The sequence below is a fragment of the Bubalus kerabau genome, chromosome 11, assembly GCF_029407905.1.
Source record: "Bubalus kerabau isolate K-KA32 ecotype Philippines breed swamp buffalo chromosome 11, PCC_UOA_SB_1v2, whole genome shotgun sequence".
Classification (NCBI taxonomy): Eukaryota; Metazoa; Chordata; class Mammalia; order Artiodactyla; family Bovidae; genus Bubalus; species Bubalus kerabau.
Genome location: NC_073634.1, coordinates 98,543,806 through 98,566,644, shown reverse-complemented (window position 1 = coordinate 98,566,644; position 22,839 = coordinate 98,543,806). Strand labels below are relative to the sequence as shown.

The window sequence follows — 22,839 nt, the reverse complement described above, 5'->3', positions numbered from 1 at the left end:
ATTTTTGAGTTTACCATTGAGATACTACAGTTGATATTTATTGAACAGCTGCTTTGTACTAGGCTTGTGAGAGATAATGGGGATACAGCTGTGAACAAGACAGGCCAGGTTCCTTCCCCTAGGATGATGGAACATTATTAGTGGAACAGCCTCATAGTGGCATCAGACATTGAACAAGTAATTCCTTGTTGATGAGTGCACAAAGCATTGTAGATAGTTATTATAGGGAGCTTTGACCTTTTGTATGAGGTGAGGGTAAAGGAGGCAAGAAAAAGCTTTTCTGAGGAAATATTTAAACTGAGGATGGGTCAAAAACAAACTGGAGAGAGTAAGCAGTCATTCCAGGAAAACAGAACTTTGATCAACTGTGTATAGAACTCCTATTGTCTATTTGGCACTTACTGTGCTTGATTTTTCTCTTCAGTGTGATAGTTGTACACCAATCGGAAAGATGTAGCTTAGAGTTTTGGGGCCTGAAATGTGCTTTGAGGGCTGTTTATTCCAACCTGAATAGCATACATTAATGGAAGAATTGCTTCTATTTGTGTGTATAGGTAAAATTCTTTGGCAGTTATGAAAATTTTAAGTAAAATTACCCTGTTTGATGTTTTATAAGTTCATTTTTTTTTGTTTTTATAAGTTCATATATTTTGCTTTCTTTTGGAAAATAATTGATAGCATAAGTAGAACATGACAAATATTAAATGCATTGTAAATTTACTACGAAATATGATAGCTGGTAAAGAATACACCTGCAATGCAGGAGACCCCAGTTCAATTCCTGGGTCAGGAAGATCTCCTGGAGAAGCAGTAGACTACCTACTCCAGTATTCTTGGGCTTCCCTGGTGGCTCAGTTGGTAAAGAATCTGCCTGTAGTGCGGGAGACCTGGGTTCGATCCCTGGGTTGGGAAGATCCCCTGGAGAAGAGAGAAGCTACCCACAGTATTCTGGCTTGGAGAATTCCATGGACTGTACAGTCCATGGGGTTGCAAAGAGTTGGACATGACAGAGCAACTTTCAACATATGTATTACATATGTATGCATATTGCACATGTTTTATTGTACCTAACTTTGGCATGGTTACTCATAGTTACTTATACTGTTGTTTATTGAGCTCCTCTGTGCCAGAGACTGTGCTAAATAAGCATTTTATATCATTATCTCACTTAATCCTCATTACTGCTCCATGAGAAGTGCTGTACCATCTCCATTTTTTAATATAAAAATGATGAAATGGAGGCTCAAAGAAGGATCTACAGTAGCTAAATGTTATAGAGCCAGGATTCAAATCCAAATTTGACTTATGAGTCTGGATTATTTTTTTCACTATATTATACTTTTCATATTTGGAGGCACCTTGGAGTAATTCATGAATTATAATCTTTTTTTCCTGTTTTTTTCTCTTCAGGCTTTTGTCAGGACGAATTGGCAGAGCTCGACTCAAGCACTAGTAAGTTCTAAATGTTCCCCAGTGTTAATGGATAAGAAAAGTATATGTGTGTGTACTTTTAAATGTATAACTTAAGGTGTCATTTATAGGCCTATTCACAGATTTTATTTCACTTTATGATTATGGGGAGGACATTCTCTTTTCTACTTATATTTTATTTTTCTTCTCCTAATACTTTTTGGTGGTCAGACTCTAGCCATTTAATAGAAAATTTTTTGCTGAAAATTTCTGTTTAATGCTAGTCTTGTTTTTCATCACCCCATGAAGGTACCACTGACAAAAATTGTGCTTTCATTTACGTACACATACAAGCATATACCCACAGCCACGTTTTAAAAGTATTGACTAATTTTGACGTTTCTTTCAAAGAAGGATTAGGTACAGGTTTAGATATTTATAGATGATAACCTTCATACCACAGTTTAATTTCTAAGCATCTTCATCTACATTCTTAAGTTTAAGGTACGAGAATGACCGTTTCAAAGTCTTAATTAAATGATGCTTTTCATCTGTGTTTATAGTGCTCTCATAATGTCTCACACACCATTCTGGGTTATGGACATGGGAATATTCAGTGTATACACATATTATTTTGCCATAATACTAAAAGGTCAAATGATACTTTAGATTGAGACTCTATGAAATGATCTAGAGTTATTTTTTCTAGTTCTTGTATTTTTTAGGGTTATGGGGCTGGTTATTTGTTACCATTCTGTTGTTGAGGTAAGCGATAAAGTTCACCTTCTCACCATCCTGACTAACAGCTGTGGACCTTCTCATATTTTCCTCACACACCTTAATAGTATAAAATTCATGTTTATTTAACTAATAGTTACTAATTGCAAAACAAAAGTAAGTCTCATAATGATTATCAAACATTAAGGAAATAGGTTTTTCTTTCTAGAAGTTATAAAGTTCTGAATCAGCTTTGTAGGTAATACCAGATATTACCTACAAAGTTGGATATCCAACTTTGGATTATAGGTTCGGTTTACCTCACCTTCCTACCTCACATCCCAGTACCTATGAGGGAACACACTATTTTCACTTTGTCTTTCTTTTATGAATAGCTGTCATTTAGGAGGAGGAAAAGGTAAATTCTTGAGTCATGGGCCTTTCTTAGAAGCACTTTTTAGAATTTGTCATTTTTGGCTGCTCTGGGTCTTCCTCGGGGTGCATGGGCTTTCTCTAGTTGTGGCAAATGGGCTACTCTCTAGTTGGAATAAATGGGCTTCTCATTGCAGTGGCTTCTTTTGTTGCAGAGCATAGGCTCTAGGTATGCAGGCTTCAGTAGTTGTAACCCTCAGGCTCAGCAGTTGTGGCCCTGGGCCTAGTTACTCTGTGGCACATGGGATCTTCCTGGACCAGGGAGTGAACTTGTGTCCCCTGCATTGGCAGGCAGATTCCCAGCCTCTGGACCACCAGTGGGAAGCCCCACTTAGAAGAATTTTTTAACACTAGGAAGGATACTGACATGCCTTGTGATCTTTCAGATAGAACTACACATAAAACAAGCCAGATAATTGAGAACTCAATTTAATATTGAATGTTTTCCGCTCAGGACTAGTTCTAGGCTCCAGGGATACAAAAATAAATAAAACCTAAGTCCCATTCTCATTTGTTAAGTCTATCAGAAAACCTTTCCTAGTCTGAAATTATTTAAAAATACTCTTTTTTAAGCATATGGGAGCCAAATTTATTCTTCATTTAGTAGCAATTAGAAATATTCATGCCCATCTTCTAGGAAAGGTACTTGATACTCTTAGGAAGATTATTTTTGGATTTTTCTTCCTGCTGGCCCAAGTAATTCTAACTCATTTAACATTTCTGCATAGAATCCCTGTCTAGATACTGTGCTTTATAGATCTCTCCATTCCATGAAAATGAACAGGTACTGAATCATAATTTTATTAATATATGTCAGTATGGAATGAGAGTTACCTAAAAAAATCATTTTTCTTTTAAAAATTGTACTTAGCTTATGTGGCCAATATTTTCAGTAGTCCCCATGTTATTTTTGTGAAGTTACTAGTGTTTTTGGTCTGTCTGTTTGAAATACATAAAGATCTGACATTATAATAATGAGTAGGCAGAAATAGAAGTTTATCGTCCTGTTTGAATCAGTCTTGGGGTTCAAATGAGCATGCTCAGTCCTACCGAATAATAGGAAACCTCGACTGAAATGGGCTATGCTGCTGCTGAGTCGCTTCAGTCGTGTCCGACTCTGTGCGACCCCGTAGACGGCAGCCCACCAGGCTCCCCCATCCCTGGGATTCTCCAGGCAAGAATACTGGAGTGGGTTGCCGTTTCCTCCTCCAATGCATGAAAGTGAAAAGTGAAAGTGTTGGTTATGGTTGTTGATATTACAAATTCTATGGCTTCTGATTGGGAAGGAGTAAAGTCTCCTATGTTAATACCTCATGACTTTTGCGCATTAGATGGAGGACAGTAGGGTTTTCTTTGTGATGAATCTTTGGAATTTAGAGGCTCCAGTGTCTCCCTTACTCCTCAAATTCCTGATAGGGAAGGCCTGCTCGTTCTTGCTTATTTTGAACGAAGAAATACCATTGTTGCTGATTTCCCATTTTGCTTGTCAGTGGTTGTAGACAGCAAGTTTGGGACATGTGGTATGTATTGGCACTGGATGAGGAAAACCAATTTTGTCCAATTCATATGGCCCCCGCCTCCCTTTTCAGTGGTAGAGCAGATGGGTAGCCATGCTTAGAATATGGGCAGCTGTTCACACTCTGGCCGCCTTCCTATGATTCCTGCGCTTCCTGGAGTCCAATGTTACGGCACAGGTTCAGGCTAAGTTCATTTCTACAAGAAGCATCTCTGTACCCTGCCTATTAGCATAAGCTAGGGACAAGGGCAGTCAAAGGTCAAGAGAAGTTCAAAACAGCATAACCTTTCTCTGCTTCTGTTTCCAAATAACCCCAGTCTGCCCTGCTCCCCAAGTTTTTTTTCTCAGCCATCATGTTTACTGTGTAGTTGTAAAACTCAAGAGAACAACGACTGACTTGATACAAGGGAAGTTAGAGAATAGAAGTCATTGTTGCTTAAAACAGGAGAAATAATTGATTTATGTTTGGGGGCCAATTAGGCTATAAAACAGGAACAGTAAAGGGACCTATGACTTCAGGACAGCTACTTGCTCTGATTTCTGTCCCACAGACAAGGGGCTCCCCAATAAAGGCTGTCAGCTTTCTAGGCTAAATTATTAATTCCTTTCATGCCTCTCAGGGATTGTAAACAGCACATAATACAGGAAAACAATTGATACTGTTCAGTTATTGGCCAGATAGAGGGTCAAAGGGTAAATAGTTGGATTAGCAACAGCTGTTCTTCTTCCCTAGTCAGACTTTGTCCCTTATTACATTTCAGCAAATCCATTCCTGGATTTTTGGCCTCTGAATAGTTAAATCCATTCCTCTTCTTATAAAATAATCCTATAAATAATTGGAGAATGGATATTGACCAAAATTGAAAATACTGATATTTTAATTCAGTTTCTGTAGTTGAAGGTGAGCATTCTTTTTGGTATGTGCTGACTGTGGTTATTTGGTGTTCAAAGGATGTTTCCCAAGGAAAGTAACAACTTGAAGTTTAGACAAATTAGTAGCTTTTTAGCTGTTTATACCATCTGCTTGAGGATTTTCTTGTAGCTTGATTAAAAGACAGAAATTGCCTTTATTTAAACTGTTGGTAGGATAATGCATGTTCATTGTGGAAAACACTAAAAGAAAAATACAAACACCCCTAATTCCACCACCTGGAAATAACCATTGCTTCTTATTTGAGAATATGTCCTTCCAGTTTGTGTCTGAACTTTTTATGTGGTTAGAAATCATATATACAATTTAGTTTACTATTTATTGCTCCCCCACTCAGCATTACATTGGGAACATTGTTCCAAGTCATGAAAAATTTTTCATAAATCTTTTTAATGGCAAGATAATATTTCTTTGTAAGTGAATAACTTTACTGTGGTTTATTTAACCAATTTCCTACTGTTGGACGTTTCGGTTGTTTCCAGTTTTTTCTTCATTATAAGTAATGCCACAATGAACATAATTTTATATAAATTTTTTGTCTGCATTTTAAGTGAGCCCTTTAGCTTTTTATTTAATATAAGCCAGAACTCTTCTGAATTAAGAGCATGGACTCCAGCTCAAGATTGCTTGAGTTCTGTAATCTTGGCTTAGTTATTTAACCTCTCTGTGCCTCAGTACTCTCTTCTATTGTATGGGGACAATGAAAAAATATTTCTACTTGACAAGGCTGGTGTGAAGATTAAATGAAGTAATAACATGCATTTGGAACAATGCTTGGTAAATGATAAACACTGTTGTTTTTGTTGTTCAGTTACTAAGTCGTGTCTGATTCTCTGTGACCCTATGGACTGTAGCATACCAGACTCCCCTGTTCTTTACTATCTCCTGGAGTTTGCTTAAATTCATGTCCATGAGTCAGTGATGCTATCTGACCATCTCCTCCTCTGTCACCCTCTTCTCCTTTTGTCTTCAGTCTTTCCCAGCATCAGGATCTTTTCCAGTGAATTCACTCTTTGCATCAGGTGGCCACAGTATTGGAGCTTCAGCTTCAGATATGAATATTCAGGGTTGATTTCCTTTAGGATTGACTGCTTTGATCTCCTTGCAGCTTAAGGGACTCTTAAGAGTCTTCTCCATAATTACAGTTCAAAAGCATTGGTTCTTCAGTGCTCAGTCTTTATGGTCCAACTCTCACATCTGTACATGACTGCTGGGAAAACCATAGCTTCGGCTATATGGACCTTTGTCAGCAAAGTGTTGTCTCTGCTTTTTAATATGCTGTCTAGGTTTGTCATAGCTTTCCTTCCAAGGAGAACGTGTCTTTCAGTTTCATGGCTGCAGTCACCATTGGCAGTGTTTTTGGAGCCCAAGAAAATAAAATCTTACACCACTTCTGTTTTTCCCCTTCTATTTGCTATGAAGTGATGGGATCAGGTGCCATGATGTCAGTTTTTTGAGTGTTGAGTTTCAAGCCAGCTTTTCACTCTCCTCTTTCAGCCTCATCAAAGGCTCTTTAGTTCCTCTTCGTTTTCTGCCATTAGAGTGGTATCATCTGCATATCTGAGGTTGTTGATATTTCTCTCTGTAGTTTTGATTTCAGCCTGTGATTTCATCCAGCCCAGCATTTCGCATGGTGTCCTCTGCATAGAAGTTAAATGAACAGAGTGACAATATATAACCTTGTCTTACTCTTTTCCCAATTTTGAACCAGTCCGTTGTTCCATGTCGGGTTCTAACTGTTGCTTCTTGACTGACATAGAGATTTCTCAGGAGACAGGTACGGTGGTCTGGTATTCCCATCTCTTTAAGTGTTTCTGCAGTTCGTTGTGATCCACACAGTCAAAGGCTTTCGAGTAGATGTTTTTCTGTGTAGCATAATGTTGAAAGTCTCAGTCTCTTTGTACTTATGGCTGTTGTAACCACTTTATTCAATTAAAGTAGCCTGTGTTTCTTAATGACACAAAGATAAATCATTCCAGATGTTAGCAGGTGTAAGTTACTGCTTCAAGTAAGTAGTTTCCTCCAAGGAGCAGAGCTTATGTATTGCTGGCCAAGGCTATTCTTTACCATCTGGTTGACTGTTTGGGTGTTTGGACCCCTTCCTCCAACAGCAGCAGGTAACCCAAATGACCATCTGCCAGCCCATTTATTTAACCTCTTAGGAAAGAAACTGAAGAAGTTAACCCTCTGTTTATTCAAAATAAATACTCAGATTGTGCACTTGCTCTTTGGTCAGTAGCAAGGTCTTATAGAGAGCATGCTGAGGAAGAAATTTGTATCATTAAAAATCTACCATTACCATTTTAAAAGGACTGCCTAGTTTGGATTCTTCCTGACACAAACTTTAATACACACACACACACACACACACATATATATCCCCCCATTACTGATTAAGCACCTGGATAAATGAGCATTTTAGAAGAGAGTTGAGAGTTAATGTTTGCACTCTCTTACCATACTGATAGATTCCCACCAGGCAGAGATTCATGAGTGATGTGGGAGGAACAGGCAATTTAAAGCACAGCTTCAGAGTGAGACAACTTAATAATACTAGTTTGCTCTGGCTTCATGTTCATCTGTCAAGTGTTTTGGGGTCCCAAGGAGACTTTCTGTGGATTCTTCAGGCTATAAGAGAGAAATGTACATCTCAGCTAGAATACCCAATTTTGGAATAGGTTCATTCCAAAATTCCAACATTCTGTGTTGTGTCCTATCGGTTTATTCCTAGTTGTCAAACTGTATGTTACAATTTTTGATCTCAGAAAACAGTTCATATAAGCCCAAGTGTGGTCTGCAGATCATGAACTTGAGGCTGGGTGTTAGAGAGCAAAGAAAATGAACATTTACTGGGTGTTCCTTATGTACCAGGTCCTCTGAACATGTTCAGTGGGAGTGAGGAGGGTTGGTTATAGCATTTAAAATTACCTACATTTAAGTTTGACTTTGTGATACTTACCCCATTGTTTCTTTCCCTTCCCACTTCTCTTTTTCCCTTTGATGTGTGTGCCAAGCTAAGACTCAGTTCCTGCCCTCAAGGGACTCTGATTTGATTAGGAATGACGAACACAAAACATGATCTGTGGCTTTTACTCCATAATAATAAAAATAATGATAATGATAGTAATAATGGCTAATATTTGTTACACACTAAATGCTTCATGTGCATTTTTCATTAAGCACTCATGAAACCTATTGAAAAGATACTATTCCTGTCTTACAGACCAGAGTGCTGAGGCCTGGAGAGGTTAAATGACTCACCCCAAAGTACACAGTGGAGAAATATCTGGGACTTCAGAGCTGCTGTTTTAATGAATCTTCTATCCTGTTTCTGGCTCTCTTGACTGTGACAAGTCTCAGATGCTAATGGAAGAGTTTAAGGCAGTATAATGATTTATAACATATAATGGGGCCTTTTGTGTCCAGAATAAAGACTCTTTTCTAAGTGTCATTTGGGCTGTTTTGCATATATTAGAATTATTTTGGATGTAAAGTAATTTTCTATGGAATAGGTTCCCAAAGAGATTTCTTCTGTAGTTCAGGATTATTTGCACTGTTTATTATCAAACGGGTTCTTTCCTGAAACAAATGAAGATAAGTTCACAAATCTCCCTTGGTTTCCCTCTTTGTGTCACCTTTCCTTCAGAACATTCTGGTTGTGATATTGGTATTTCACATTCATAACAGTTCCAAGAGCCTTGCTTCTAAAGCTTCAGCAGAATCTGTTAGGTCACTGCAAGATCACGTCTCCTGAATGTGGCCTTTTGCTGGGGAGTTCCTTTCTGATAAGGATTCTTTTGAACAGGATGGGGGTGGGATGAGATCCAGAGTTTAGGCTGAGCTCTCATCCCCTTGACCTCTGCCCCTATTTCAGAGTTTATACTGACTTGGTAGGGACTCCCTATGGAGCCAACAGTTTAGGACTTGTTTACAGTTGATGAAAAGATAGTTGCATTCAAAGGCTGTTTTTGGGTCCTTGGAGAGTCATGGATCTCTGCTATTATCTTTGGTGGGTTCAGGGAATGCTTGAACATCTGGGTCTGGAGATTTGTAATAGATGACTAAGAAGGAATGAGAAGAAACTCTGAAATTAGATAGGTTGCTGAAATTATTTCTGTGGGAGCAGTGTTGCAGTAATATTTTGAGAGCAGAGAAAGATTTTTATAAACCTGTTGTTGTTTTAATAAAAAAAAAAAAGTGGAAGATGACTGTTTAAATTCAGTATATGATAACAAAGGGAATGTGTGGGAATTCTTTGTTTTTTGATGTCTCACCGAAGAGAAAATTTTTTGTGTTAGGCAAATGTGTTAGGTAGTGGAGGCAAACCTTGGATTATTAAATCCTCCTTTTTCAGAGTTATACAGAGGTTTACAAATTGGTATTTTCTCTAAAAATCTTGTGGTTCTCTATGTTGAGGAGAGTATAGCAATTGAATCCCAAATTAGTCCTCATAAGTCTTTTCTGGGCAGAGATCAGTTAAGATGACTCTTAGCTTCCATACCTGAAGTTACAGTTCTTCGTTTTTTTTGGTCCAGTATTTGTTGGAGATGTGAATCTGGAAGAAGAAAAGAAGCATCTTTCTTTAAAAGGTGCTGACAATATGAGCCAAAATTAAATTTTAATAGGTATACCCTCTGTTGGTAAACATAGGGAAGAATAAACTGCATGAATAATAAAATTCAAAGTGAAAATGTTATATCGTTTTCACCTTAGCATGAAATTCCATGAGCTAAATGTAATCTGGCCTATAGATCTATTTTGTTTGACTAATTGGATGTTTAAATAAAAACATATTAGTTGTCAACATTTAAAACCTGCAAGAATTTTGTGAAAATTTGGATTTCTGGCCTTCTTGATAAATTGGATGGTTCAACTGTAGGCCTAGATTTCTACATGTGATCTATTGGCTTGAATAGAGTAGTGGCTGCCTCTTTAAATGAGCATGTGCTCAGGTTTGTCACAAACCTGCATGACCTCTTTGATATACTTATGTTTCCTTCTAGTCTTCTGTAAGCATTTGAGTTTGCAATTCCTACATTAAAAAATAATTGTCAGTGCAGATGAAGATGTGGGAAAATAAGAAGTTTATGAGTATAATCTAATATTATCTGTCAACACTAAAAATGTTTGGGTTTATTCTCGCAGATTAAGCAGTTTAAAATTTAAACTTTTTAAATTCAGATTTGCAGATTTAGCAGTTAACACATCTGGGTATTTATCCTATAAGAAATGACAGGTGTGCAAAATGTATATTCACAGATATTCTTTTCAGCATTTATAATAGCAAAAAAAAAAAAAAAAGGAATAGCTCAGAAATTTAATAGGGGACTTGTTACATGGATTATAGTTATCCATGTAGTGAAATACTGTAGAATTGTTAGGGAGAAGGTAAATTTTAGTGTAGAAGAGATACACTGAACTGTTAACAGTGATGTCTTTGGGCAAATGGTATCACAGAGTAATATTCACTATTACTGTGTTTTAATTTTTTTTAATTTATTTATTGGCTGCACCGTATTTTACAGGATCTTAGTTCCCAGTCCAAGAACCAAACCCTGGCCCTCGGTAGTGAAAGTGTGGAGTCCTAAGCATTGGATCACCAGGGAATTGACCTTAATTTTTTAATTTTTTTAAAATGAGGTTCTTATGTTAAGAAACGAGATAAAGATTTTTAAAAAATCTACTGGCTCTTATTTCAGCTGCCAAGTTTCTAAGGCTATTCTGCCAAATTGAGTCACCCAGGCTACAGTTTCGCATTTAGATCATAGATTTTACATTCAGAATTCTCTTATCTTGAAATTGCTTTAAGGAATGAGGATCAGTATCCTCAAGTATCAGGAACTATCTTGAAGCTCAGGAACAGGGTAAAAGCTTAGAGCAGCATTTTCAGGCTTCTGCTTTCAGCCTTGCCTTCATTCACTAATCATGGCATCAGAATTGGCCTACTTTTTATCCTGCTGTCAAAAATGTAGGGAGCCTTAAGTAAGCTTCTCATATGAATTGTGTTGCCCTGGAGGTTGCAGGGTTATGTTGCTAAAAGTGACCCTAATGGACATGGTGTAGTGGAAAAAATATGAGAGTTTGTATCTTGGCTTTTGCCAGTCCTTGGTAGGTGATCATAGGCAACCTGTGAAGATCAGTTTCTTCATCCATAAAACAGTAATAATCCCTGTTAGGGGTTGTTTTTTAAAAAATAAGTCAGATAATACAAGTGAATTGCCCAGCATTTAGCTGCTCTAGCTGTTCTTGAATGTTTCTTCACTGCTGAAATATATGAAGAGTTTCTAACTTTTTAGGCTAATATTTAGTGAGCATTTTTACTATATGCTTATGGTTTTAAAACTTTGTCTCCTTTTTCTTTCAACTCTGTGAAGTTGTTCTCAACTTTAGTTCTCCCCATTTTATAGATAAGGCAACTGACAGTTTAACACTTTGCCAAGATCACACAGCAGTTAAGTGGCAAAACTGAAGCCTGTGTGATTCCAAAGCCAATGTACTTTTTTTATCTTTTTAAAATAGTGGTATGATTTACTTATAGTGAAATATTAAGTGTAAGATTCAAGCAGTTTTCACAAATGTATGTACCCTTGAAATTCATGTTTCATCTAGATGTAGAACACTGCCATCCCTTCAGAAAATTCCTTTAGGCTTTTTTCAGTTGATCATACTCTTTTGCCCCTAAGAAGCAGTAACTTCTGACTTCTGTCACGATAGATGAGTTTGTCTGTTCTAACATGTCTTATACATGGAATCATACAACATGTGCTTTTTTGTGTCTAGTGTTTTTCAGCATAATGTTTTAGACTCATCCATGTTGTTGCAGGTGTTACTAATTCTTTTTATTGCTGAGTAGTATTCAGTTGTCTGTATCATAGTCGATCTGTTCATCTGTTGATACCTAGTCTCTTTCTGGGTCTGGGCTACTAGGAATAAAGCAGCTATGAATATTCTTGTACGTGGTTTTTGTGGATATATTTTTATTTCTCTTAAACATACCTAGGAATTGTTGGGTCTGATGGTAGCTTTATGTTAAACTTTTTATGAACTTGTCAGTTTTCCAAATTGTGTATGCATTTTGCAATTCCATTAGTATGAGTTCTAATGGTTCCACATCCTTGCAGGTGTTTGGTGTTGTAAACTTTTAAATTTTAATTATTCTAGTGAGCAAAAATGATGTGTTTTTAATTTGCATTTCCCTCATGACTATGTTGGTCACTTTTTCACACCCTTATTGGCCATTCGTGTTTCCTTTTTAGAAATGTCTATTCAAAATATTTTGATAATGTAAGAAGTCATGTTCTTTGTCCTGTTATTGAGTTGTGGATATTTTTTATTATGATACAAGTCTTTCATCAAGTATATATGTTGTGAATTTTTCTCCCAATCTGTGGCTTTCTCTTTTACTTTATTAAACATGATTTTTGATTAGTAAAAGTTTTACATTTTTATGAAGTTCTGTTTATTAATTTTTTCTTTTATAATTAATGCCTTCTGTATCCTCCCTAAGAAATCTTGGCCTAACCTGAGGTTTCTAAGTTATTATTCTGATTCCTACTTGAAACTTTATGGTTTTAGCTTTATTCAGGTTAGTTTTGTTTTTTTTTTTTTTGGTATGGTATAAGATAGGAATCAGAGTCTTTTTATATGAATATTTATGTTACAGCACTTTTTGTTGACAAGATTTTCCCATTGAGTTTTTGATATGCTTGCTGAAAAATAATTTGATCTTCTTATGTATGATCTACTTGTAGACTCTTATTTTCTTCAATAATCTATTTATAATACCACAATATTTTGAATACTATAGTTGTATAGTAAATCTTAAAATTCTCCAACTCCATTCTTCCTTTTCAGAGTTATTTTAGCTGTTTTAGCTATTCTAGGGTTTTGTTTTAATTTCCTTATACATTTTAGAATCAGTTCATCAAAAAAAATTTTTTTTAAACAAAGCCTGCTGAGATTTTCGGAGAAGGCAATGGCACCCCACTCCAGTACTCTTGCCTGGAAAATCCCATGGACGGAGGAGCTTGGTGGGCTGCAGTCCATGGGGTCGCTGAGGGTTGGACACGACTGAGCGACTTCAGTTTGACTTTTCGCTTTCATGCATTGGAGAAGGAAATGGCAACCCACTCCAGTGTTCTTGCCTGGAGCATCCCAGGGACGGGGGAGCCTGGTGGGCTGCCGTCTCTGGGGTCGCACAGAGTCGGACACGACTGAAGTGACTTAGCAGCAGCAGCAGCTGAGATTTTGGATTTCATTGATCGTATCAATTTGGAGAGACTTGTCATTTTAGAATTGAATCTTCTAGTCTGTTAATTCAGTATATTTTCCCACTTACTCAGAACTTTATTTGTTCTCAGTGATGTTTTAAAAGATTAGCATTGAGATCTTGTACCTCTTTCTTTAAACTTATCCTTGAGTATTATTTTTTTTAATGCTGTAGTAAATAATATTATTTTAAAATTTTATTTTCCATTTGTGTGTTGCTAGTGTATAGAAGTGCATTGATTTTTGTATATTGAGATTGTTATCATACAACATTGTTAAATTTGTTTACTACTTCTAATAACTTTAAAAATAAATTCTTTGAGACTTTTTATGTGTGTGACTATGAATAAAGACAGTTTTACTTCTTTTTTGATGTTTATGACTTTTATTTTTCTTCTAGCATTGGCTGAGATTTGCAGTCCAATGGTAGATAAAAATGTTGAGAATGACCTTGTCTTGTTTTTGATCTTTGGGGAAAAGAGTTCAGTGTTTCACTATCACGTATGATGTTAGCTATAGTGCTTTTTTTTTTAATTGTGGTGAAACATAGAGACCAAAACATTTATTATCTTAACATTTTTTTTCTTTTTTATTGAAGGAGAATTGCTTTACAGAATTTTGTTGTTTTCTGTCAACCGTTTTTTAAATGTACAGTTTAGCGTCATTTCTACACTCATGATGGTTGATACTATGCAACCATCATCACCACCCCATACACAGGTCTCTTTTTATCTTGCAAAAATGAACCTGTAACTGTTAACAGTATTTCCCCATTCTCCAGACCCTGGCATCCACTGTTCTACTTTCTGTCTCTGTGAATTGGGCTAATCTAGGTATCTCATAGGAGAAGGCAATGGCAACCCACTCCAGTACTCTTGCCTGGAAAATCCCATGGGTGGACGAGTCTGGTAGGCTGCAGTCCATGGAGTCGCTAAGAGTCGGACATGACTGAGCGACTTCACTTTTACTGTTTCACTTTCATGCATTGGAGAAGGAAACGGCAACCCACTCCAGTGTTCTTGCCTGGAGAATCCCAGGGACAGCGGAGCCTGGTGGGCTGCCATCTATGGGGTCGCACAGAGTCAGACACGACTGAAGCGACTTAGCAGCAGCAGGTATCTCATATAAGTGGAGTCATACTGTATTTGTCCTTTTGTGCCTGAGTTCTTTACTTAGCATACTGTTTTCATGGTTGATCCATGTTGTAGCATGTCAAAATTTCCTTTCCTTTTTAAGACTGACTGATCTTCCATTGTTTGTTATATACCACATTTGTCTATCCATACGTCTATTGATGGATCCTTGGGTTACTTATACCTTCTAGCTTTTGTGAATATTATGAATGATGCTGCTATGAATATTGAGTGTACAAGTAGCTCTTCAAGTCTGTATTTTCAGTTCTTTTAGGTATATAGCCTAAAAGATCGTATTATAATTCTATTTTTACTTTTTTGAGGAAGCACTGTATTGCTTTTTTCCACAGTGGCTCTACCATGTAAAGTGCCACGGGTTCTAATTTTTCTGCATCCTCCTATTTTCTGTGTTTTTTTCTAGTATCACAGATACCTTATGGGTGTGAGTATCTCATTGTGGTTTTGATTTGCATTTGTTGCTTTGTTTTACTCGTTCCACAAGTTCTTTAAATATTATAGATTATCCCTTATCAAGTATATTATTTGCAGATATTTTTCTTCCAATTTATGGATTGACTTTTCACTGTTGATTGTGTCCTTTCATATACAGAAGATTTTAAATTTTGATGTACCGTTTACTTATTTTTTCTTTTGTTGTCTGTGTCATAGCCAAGAAATCATTGCCCAGTCCAATGCCAGGAATCTTTGCCCTTTGTTTTCCTCTAAAAGTTTTATACATTTTGGTCTTTGATCTGTTTTGAGTTAATTTTTGTATAATATGGTAATGTTCATAATTCTTTTGCATGTAGATACTCAATTTTTCCATCATTGCTGAAAAGTTTGTCCTTTCCTCATTGAATGGTCTTGGCAACCTTGTTGAAAGTCATTGAACATATATGTGAGAGCTTATTTCAGGGCTTTCTATTCTGTTTCTTTTGTCTATGTGTCTGTCTTTATTCCACATTGTTTTGAGTACAGTAGCTTTATAGTAAGTTTTGAAATCTGGAAATTACACATATTTTGAGATGCCCTTTATAAGCTTGAGGAAATTCCTTTGTATTCCTAGTTCTCAAAAGGTTTTTAGCACAAATGTTGTCAAATTTTTCAAATACTGCTTCTGCATCTGTTTAGATACTTAGACTGTTCATATGGTGAATTATACTGATTGATTTTTGAAAATGGAGCCAGCCTTGCAGTACTGGGATAAGCCTCTTATGGTCATGATGTATTCTCATTTTTTTATCTTTATTTAACTCATTGTTTTGAACACAGTCGCTTTTATTTGTGTGAATTTATACTAGTTTTTTGTGTAAGCTTAAACCAACTGGTTTTGGTATAGGCACTCTTCTTCTTCAGATTTGAAGTCTCCACCTAGTGGTCCCTTCTGGAAGCCCAATGGTGAGAACCTGGCATAATACATTGGCATTTATTCACACTTTGTCCACTAGGTGGCAACAGGTCCTAACTGAAGAGCCAAGAGCAAGGAACGAGACTGAAAAATGGAAAACAATGCTTGTAGAACTCGTAGTTAAATGGAACAGAAAACCAAGATTTTCTTTAAAGTAATACTACTAGTCCTCAAGATCTGAGAGAAGGAATGAACCTTTAGCTCATTCCAAGAAACTAACTGGAGTGGAAACTCTTTAATTAGTATCATGGGAATCCATTTTGCTGCCTGACTTCCATTGCTTCTAAAACTTCAAAATCTTAGCTTATTCAATAACTGTACAGTTGCCTTTTTTTTTTTTTTTTTTTTTGTAATATTGGGAGACGAAGAGGAATGTGATAGAGCTGACTATTAATGCAAAGGGATCTGAGTTTGGGGAGTCAAAGTAAGAAGGATGTGCTCCTATATGCAAGAGCTGACAATCTACTTCCATGGAGGCTGCAAGAAGAGGTGTTATTAGCTCCCTGCCATCCCTTGGGTCTAAGACATCTTTCCTAGGGTATGAAAAGACTTTTTTTTGAATGTTACAGTTGAAGGTGTGGGTTTTCCTTATAAAAATGGAAATTGGGAGAACAAATTTTCCTGGACAAGGATTTATTTAAGGTAGTAGTGAAAGAACAAGGTCACTTAAAGGGATTTAATATTCTAAGAAGCTCATAGGTAGAATTATCAGGCTGTGAAAATTAAAAGGTAATAGGTGGAGTGAGTTTCTAATGTTCCCTGAAGTAGTTAAGAAGAGAAGAGATTTGAGAGGACAACTAGGCTGAAAGCAACGTGACCTATTGTAGCGTGCTTGATAATGGCAATGATGCCAACTTTTTTTACCTCAGTGACTTATGAACACAGTTGACTTAGGCATGACCCCATTATCTACCTAACCTTTCTATTCCTGCTTTCCAGTTGAAAATAATTCGTTGACCATGAACTATTACATACAAATAAATTTGGAGGGAAGATGATAAGTGTGCATTAGCAGTTGAGGTATGGTTCATATTTGAAATGGCATATACATGTCAAAGTCTAATTATAGTACTAGAAAATTTTAGAGTAAGGATACAGTTGATGTACTACCTAGCATACACAACATGTGTCAAACTAACTTGAAAATGAGGATGCTGAATGAACTGTAATGAAGATTGAACAGTAATTGGAAACTACCACATTCCCTTAACAGTGATAATGGGGCTCAGAGAACTGCAAGATTTCCAAGTGATTTTATGTTTGTGTTTGCAGTAGGAACTTTGAAACATTGTCACCCATTTTGTGGCATCCAGGCTTATTCAGTTCAGTTCAGTTCAGTTGCTCAGTCGTGTCTTACTCTTAGCAAACCCATGAATCGCAGCACGCCAGGCCTTCTTGTCCATCATCAACTCCCGGAGTTCACTCAAACTCACGTCCATTGAGTCAGTGATGCCATCCAGCTATCTCATCCTCTCTCCTCCCCTTCTCCTCCTGCCCACAATCCCTCCCAGCATCACAGTCTTTTCCAATGAATCAATTCTTCACATGAGGTGGCCAAAGTACTGGAGTTTCAGCTTTAGCATCATTCCTTCCAAAGAACACCCAGGACTGATCTCCTTTAAAATGGACTGGTTGGATCTCCTTGCAGTCCAAGGGACTCTTAAGAGTCTTCTCCAACACCACAGTTCAAAAGCATCAATTCTTCAGCGCTCAGCTTTCTTCACAGTCCAACTTTCACATCTATACATGACCACTGGAAAAACCATAGCCTTGACTAGACAGACCTTTGTTGGCAAAGTAATGTCTCTGGTTTTCAATATGCTATCTAGGTTGGTCATAACTTTCCTTCCAAGGAGTAAGCGTCTTTTAATTTCATGGCTGCAGTCACCATCTGCAGTGATTTTGCAGCCCCCCAAAATAGACTGACACTGTTTCCACTGTTTCCCCATCTATTTGCCATGAAGTGATGGGACCAGATGCCATGATCTTCGTTTTCTGAATGTTGAGCTTGAAGCCAACTTTTTCACTCTCCTCTTTCACTTTTATCAAGAGGCTTTTGAGTTCCTCTTCACTTTCTGTCATAAGGGTGGTGTCATCTGCATATCTGAGGTTATTGATATTTCTCCCGGCAATCTTGATTCCAGCTTGTGCTTCTTCCAGCCCAGTGTTTCTCATGATGTATTCTGCATAGCAGTTAAATAAGCAGAGTGACAATATATAGCCTTGACGTACTCCTTTTCCTATTTGGAACCAGTCTGTTGTTCCATGTCCAGTTCTGACTGTTGCTTCCTGACCTGCATATAGGTTTCTCAAGAGGCAGGTCAGGTGGTCTGGTATTCCCATCCCTCTCAGAATTTTCCACAGTTTATTATGATCCACAAGTCAAAGGCTTTGGCATAGTCAGTAAAGTAGAAATAGATGTTTTTCTGGAACTCTTTTGCTTTTTCAGTGATCCAGCGGATGTTGGCAATTTGATCTCTGGTTTGTCTGCTGGTTTTAGAAAAAACCAGCTTGAACATCTGGAAGTTCACGGTTCACGTATTACTGAAGACTGGCTTGGAGATTTTTGAGCATTACTTTACTAGCGTGTGAGATGAGTGTAATTGTGCGGTAGTTTGAGCATTCTTTGGCATTGCCTTTCTTTGGGATTGGAATGAAAACTGACCTTTTCCAGTCCTGTGGCCACTGCTGAGTTTTCCAAATTTGCTGGCATATTGAGTGCAGCATTTTCACAGCATCATCTTTCAGGATTTGAAATAGCTCAACTGGAATTCCATCACCTCCACTAGCTTTGTTCGTAGTGATGCTTTCTAAGGCCCACTAGACTTCACATTCCAGGATGTCTGGCTCTAGATTAGTGATCACACCATCGTGATTATCTTGGTTGTGAAGCTCTTTTTTTGTACAGTTCTTCTGTGTATTCTTGCCACCTCTTCTTAATATCTTCTGCTTCTGTTAGGTCCATACCATTTCTGTCCTTTATCGAGCCCATCTTTGCATGAAATGTTCCCATGGTATCTCTAATTTTCTTGAAGAGATCTCTAAATTAGTCTTTCCCATTGTGTTGTTTTCCTCTATTTCTTTGCATTTATCGCTGAGGAAGGCTTTCTTATCTCTTCTTGCTATTCTTCGGAACTCTGCATTCAGATGCTTATATCTTTCCTTTTCGCTTCTCTTCTTTTCACAGCTATTTGTAAGGCCTCCCTAGACAGCCATTTCGCTTTTGTGCATTTCTTTTCCATGGGGATGGTCATGATCCCTGTCTCCTGTACAATGTCACGAACCTCCGTCCATAGTTCATCAGGTACTTTATCTATCAGATCTAGTCCCTTAAATCTATTTCTCACTTCCACTGTATAATCATAAGGGATTTGATTTAGGTCATACCTGAATGGTCTAGTGGTTTTCCCTACCTTCTTCAGTGTAAGTCTGAATTGGGCAGTAAGGAGTTCATGATCTGAGCCACAGTCAGCTCCTGGTCTTGTTTTTGCTGACTGTATAGAGCTTCTCCATCTTTGGCTGCAAAGAATATAATCACTCTGATTTTGGTGTTGACCATCTGGTGATGTCCATGTGTAGAGTCTTCTCTTGTGTTGTTGGAAGAGGGTGTTTGCTATGACCAGTGCATTCTCTTGGCAAAACTCTGTTAGCCTTTGCCCTGCTTCATTCTGTATTCCAAGGCCAAATTTGCCTGTTACTCCAGGTTTTTCTTGACTTCCTACTTTTGCATTCCAGTCCCCTATAATGAAAAGGACATCTTTTTTGGGTGTTAGTTCTAAAAGGTCTTGTAGGTCTTCATAGAACCGTTCAACTTCAGCTTCTTCAGCGTTACTGGTTGGGGCATAGACTTGGATTACTGTGATATTGAATGGTTTGCCTTGGAAACAGAGATGATTCTGTTGTTTTTGAGATTGCATCCAAGTACTGCACTTCAGACTCTTTTGTTGACCATGATGGCTACTCCATTTCTTCTAAAGGATTCCTGCCTGCAGTAGTAGATACAATGGTCATCTGAGTTAAATTCATCCATTCCAGTCCATTTTAGTTCTCTTATTCCTAGAATGTTGATGTTCCCTCTTGCCATCTCCTGTTTGACTATTTCCAATTTGCCTTGAATCATGAACCTAACATTCCAGGTTCCTATGCAGTATTGCTCTTTACAGCATCGGACCTTGCTTCTATCACCAGTCACATCCACAACTGGGTATTGTTTTTGCTTTGGCTCTATCACTTCATTCTTTCTGGAGTTATTTCTCCACTGATCTCCAGTAGCATATTGGGCACCTACTGACCTGGGGAGTTCCTCTTCCAGTATCTTATCATTTTGCCTTTTCATACTGTTCATGGGGTTCTCAAGGCAGGAATACTGAAGTGGTTTGCCATTCCCTTCTCCAGTGGACCAAATTCTGTCAGACTTCTCCAGCATGACCCGCCCGTCTTGGGTGGCCCCACAGTGCATGGCTTAGTTTCACTGAGTTAGACCAGGCTGTGGTTCATGTGATTAGATTGACTAGTTTTCTGTGATTATGGTTTCAGTGTGTCTGCCCTCTGATGCCCTCTCGCAACACTTACCGTCTTACTTGGGTTTCTCTTACTTGTTAGCAGAGAGGATTATCTGCCAGGCTTATTAGCAGAATGTTAAAGAATCTCTTGTTACTTTTAGTTTATAAACCAAATTTTGTTGACAGTCCATTAACAAGTTACTAATAGCCTTTATTCATAAGTAGAAATAAATGGTACGTCAGTCACTCATAAGATGGATGAAAGTTGGATTAATATACCAAGAGGATTCTTTAAATTCATACCTTGAGAATCATGGGCATACAAGATTGAGAAGGAAGAGGAGAAGGTAGAAAACAGCCACAGGCTAGCAAGAAGAGGCCTTAGTGCTATGGCCTTTGGAGCTAGGTGTGAAATTTTAAGAAATGTTATGTCTTCTATGACTTGAAGCAAAATCTGTGTCTTCACTATGTGTATGCAGATGTTTATAATAGTAACTCTAATACTGTGGATAGAATTACTACTCGTGATCAGTCCTATTGACAGAATTATTTGCTACATGAGTAACAACAACTGATTCTTCTAGGAATTGTTTTTTGTATGTTGGATGGAGTAGACCTTTGTAATTGAGAAGGAAGTTAAATCCTTTATGAAATTATTTTGTGCTGAGATTTTTGTTGATTTTTTTGGTGTCTGCATTATTTAGCATCTCTGTTGTTCAGGAATTTTTCAACATAACTAAGATGCAGTAAAAGCTAAGCTCTAAATATAATTTTCATCAAAATAATCTTAATTGTGAAATTTAGTCTCTGTCTCTATCCCTTTGTTTCTCTTTTTCTCTGTGTGAGAGGTTTTATTACACAAAAACTTAAAATTAAAATGCTTTAATCCCTGTTTCCTAATAGTCACGATAATTTTGACTCTTAATCTTTCACCAAAAATATGTCACATTCTCTTAAGCTTTATTAGTTAAGTCTGACCAGTTAGTTTCAACTTCTGACCTTTGTTTTCTCTTTTGAAATACCTTGGGTAAAAAATATCACTAAAAAAACAAGCCTCATAAGCACCATTTGTAAAATAGTGGAAATGATCCTACAAATGCAGGTGAAAGATAGCAGTGTAATTTGAAAAGCTTCAAAAATACAATGGGACTGGAAGAAAGTTTGGAAGAAATAGATGTTGACTGGGAGTTGATACAGCTGCTCACACGTTAGTGATGTAGTGATGTCATGTGAAAAGAATGCTGCCCAGCAGGAATTACTCTCGATTAGTTTTCTTGACATACTTGGTGCCATTTAGATCCTAATTATTAGTGATGTGATTTTTACCTATTGTTCAGTATACACAAGTTCAATCAAGGTATTGCAGAAAAGAGCTCCTTTAGTGGGGCTTGCTGTATGTCAGATTCTGTACTAAGCACTTTATTCTCTCACCTTATATAATTTCCATCACAACCTTATGTAGTAGATGGTAGTTCCCAGATGAGAAGCTAAGACTAAAAGGTTAGGACCACACTGCCTTTCATTGCCCTTTTCATCATAAGCAGAGAAAACTTTAGAGCTTAGAGAATATGATCTCATCTTAGGGGGTTGTAAAGAAACTTGGTAGAGTCAGAAAAACATGAGTTGAACACAAGGAGCTGTATTATGGCCAAGTAACACACTAACATGTGTAAACAATTGTTGGTGTCTGGGAAATACAGACTGGTAACAAGGGAGGAAAACTAGGAGTTTTGACTGGAGTAGTTAAATTGCAAGAAAGACACTTTTCTTAAGCTAGTTTAAAATGAGGATATTGGTGGAAAATACAGGGTTTCTCTTGGAGACAAAGGAGGGAGCATTCAATTGGATTTCATGAAGGAGCAAGACCAGGGTTCTTTTCAAATGTCTCTGTGGAGGCTTATTTCTGTTTCTCTGGTACTTCTGTTTCACATTTCTCTTCTCCTTCAGACTGATAACTCTTTGCTTCTGTGTCCATGATGAAAAATGGCTGCCCCTTTTCTGCCCTGACTTGTCTTGTCTTTCTAGCACCCGTGCTCAACACAGGCTGACATTTGTGTTCATATCTTAAATACTCAGGAAAGAGGTTAAACCCAGCTTTGAGTCCAGGTATCCGTTTACCTGGGACTATGGCCACTGACTATTCAGCAGAAATAGCAGAAATTGTAAGGAAAATATTAATGGAGCAGATGAAATTTCTGATATGATAGCTTCAGTCAGGAAACAGGTAGCATGGAGATTGTAGAAACTTCCCATTAAGTCTGGTATTAATATTTGAGGGACAGTGCAAAGAGAGGGCAAATTCAGGGGCATAGTTTATTAGGAATTTGGTAGCCCTGGGGTGAGAGAGGATGGGGATCTGGGAACTGCAGTGAAAACCCAAGCATTAGGTCGTGCTTGAAGTTTGGCAAGTAGAAAAGATACTTTGAAACCACCCTGTTATTGGCTGCGTGTGTAAATATGATGGACTTAATTGCAGTGGCCAGGGCAGGTTGTAGCCCTCAGTGTAACTCATTGCATAACAC

The 22,839-nt window shown here is 37.5% G+C and overlaps 1 protein-coding gene across 5 annotated transcripts in view; it reads left to right on the top strand.

Moving 5' to 3' along the window:
* The window catches only part of NR6A1 (nuclear receptor subfamily 6 group A member 1), a 232,288-nt gene that overhangs the window by 31,301 nt on the left and 178,148 nt on the right, over positions 1–22,839 (top strand). For all 5 annotated transcript variants that reach the window (XM_055541111.1, XM_055541110.1, XM_055541109.1 and 2 more), the window contains exon 2: positions 1,411–1,452. In XM_055541111.1, coding sequence (XP_055397086.1) covers positions 1,411–1,452 — 42 coding nt within the window. The remainder of the gene's footprint in view (positions 1–1,410; positions 1,453–22,839) is intronic.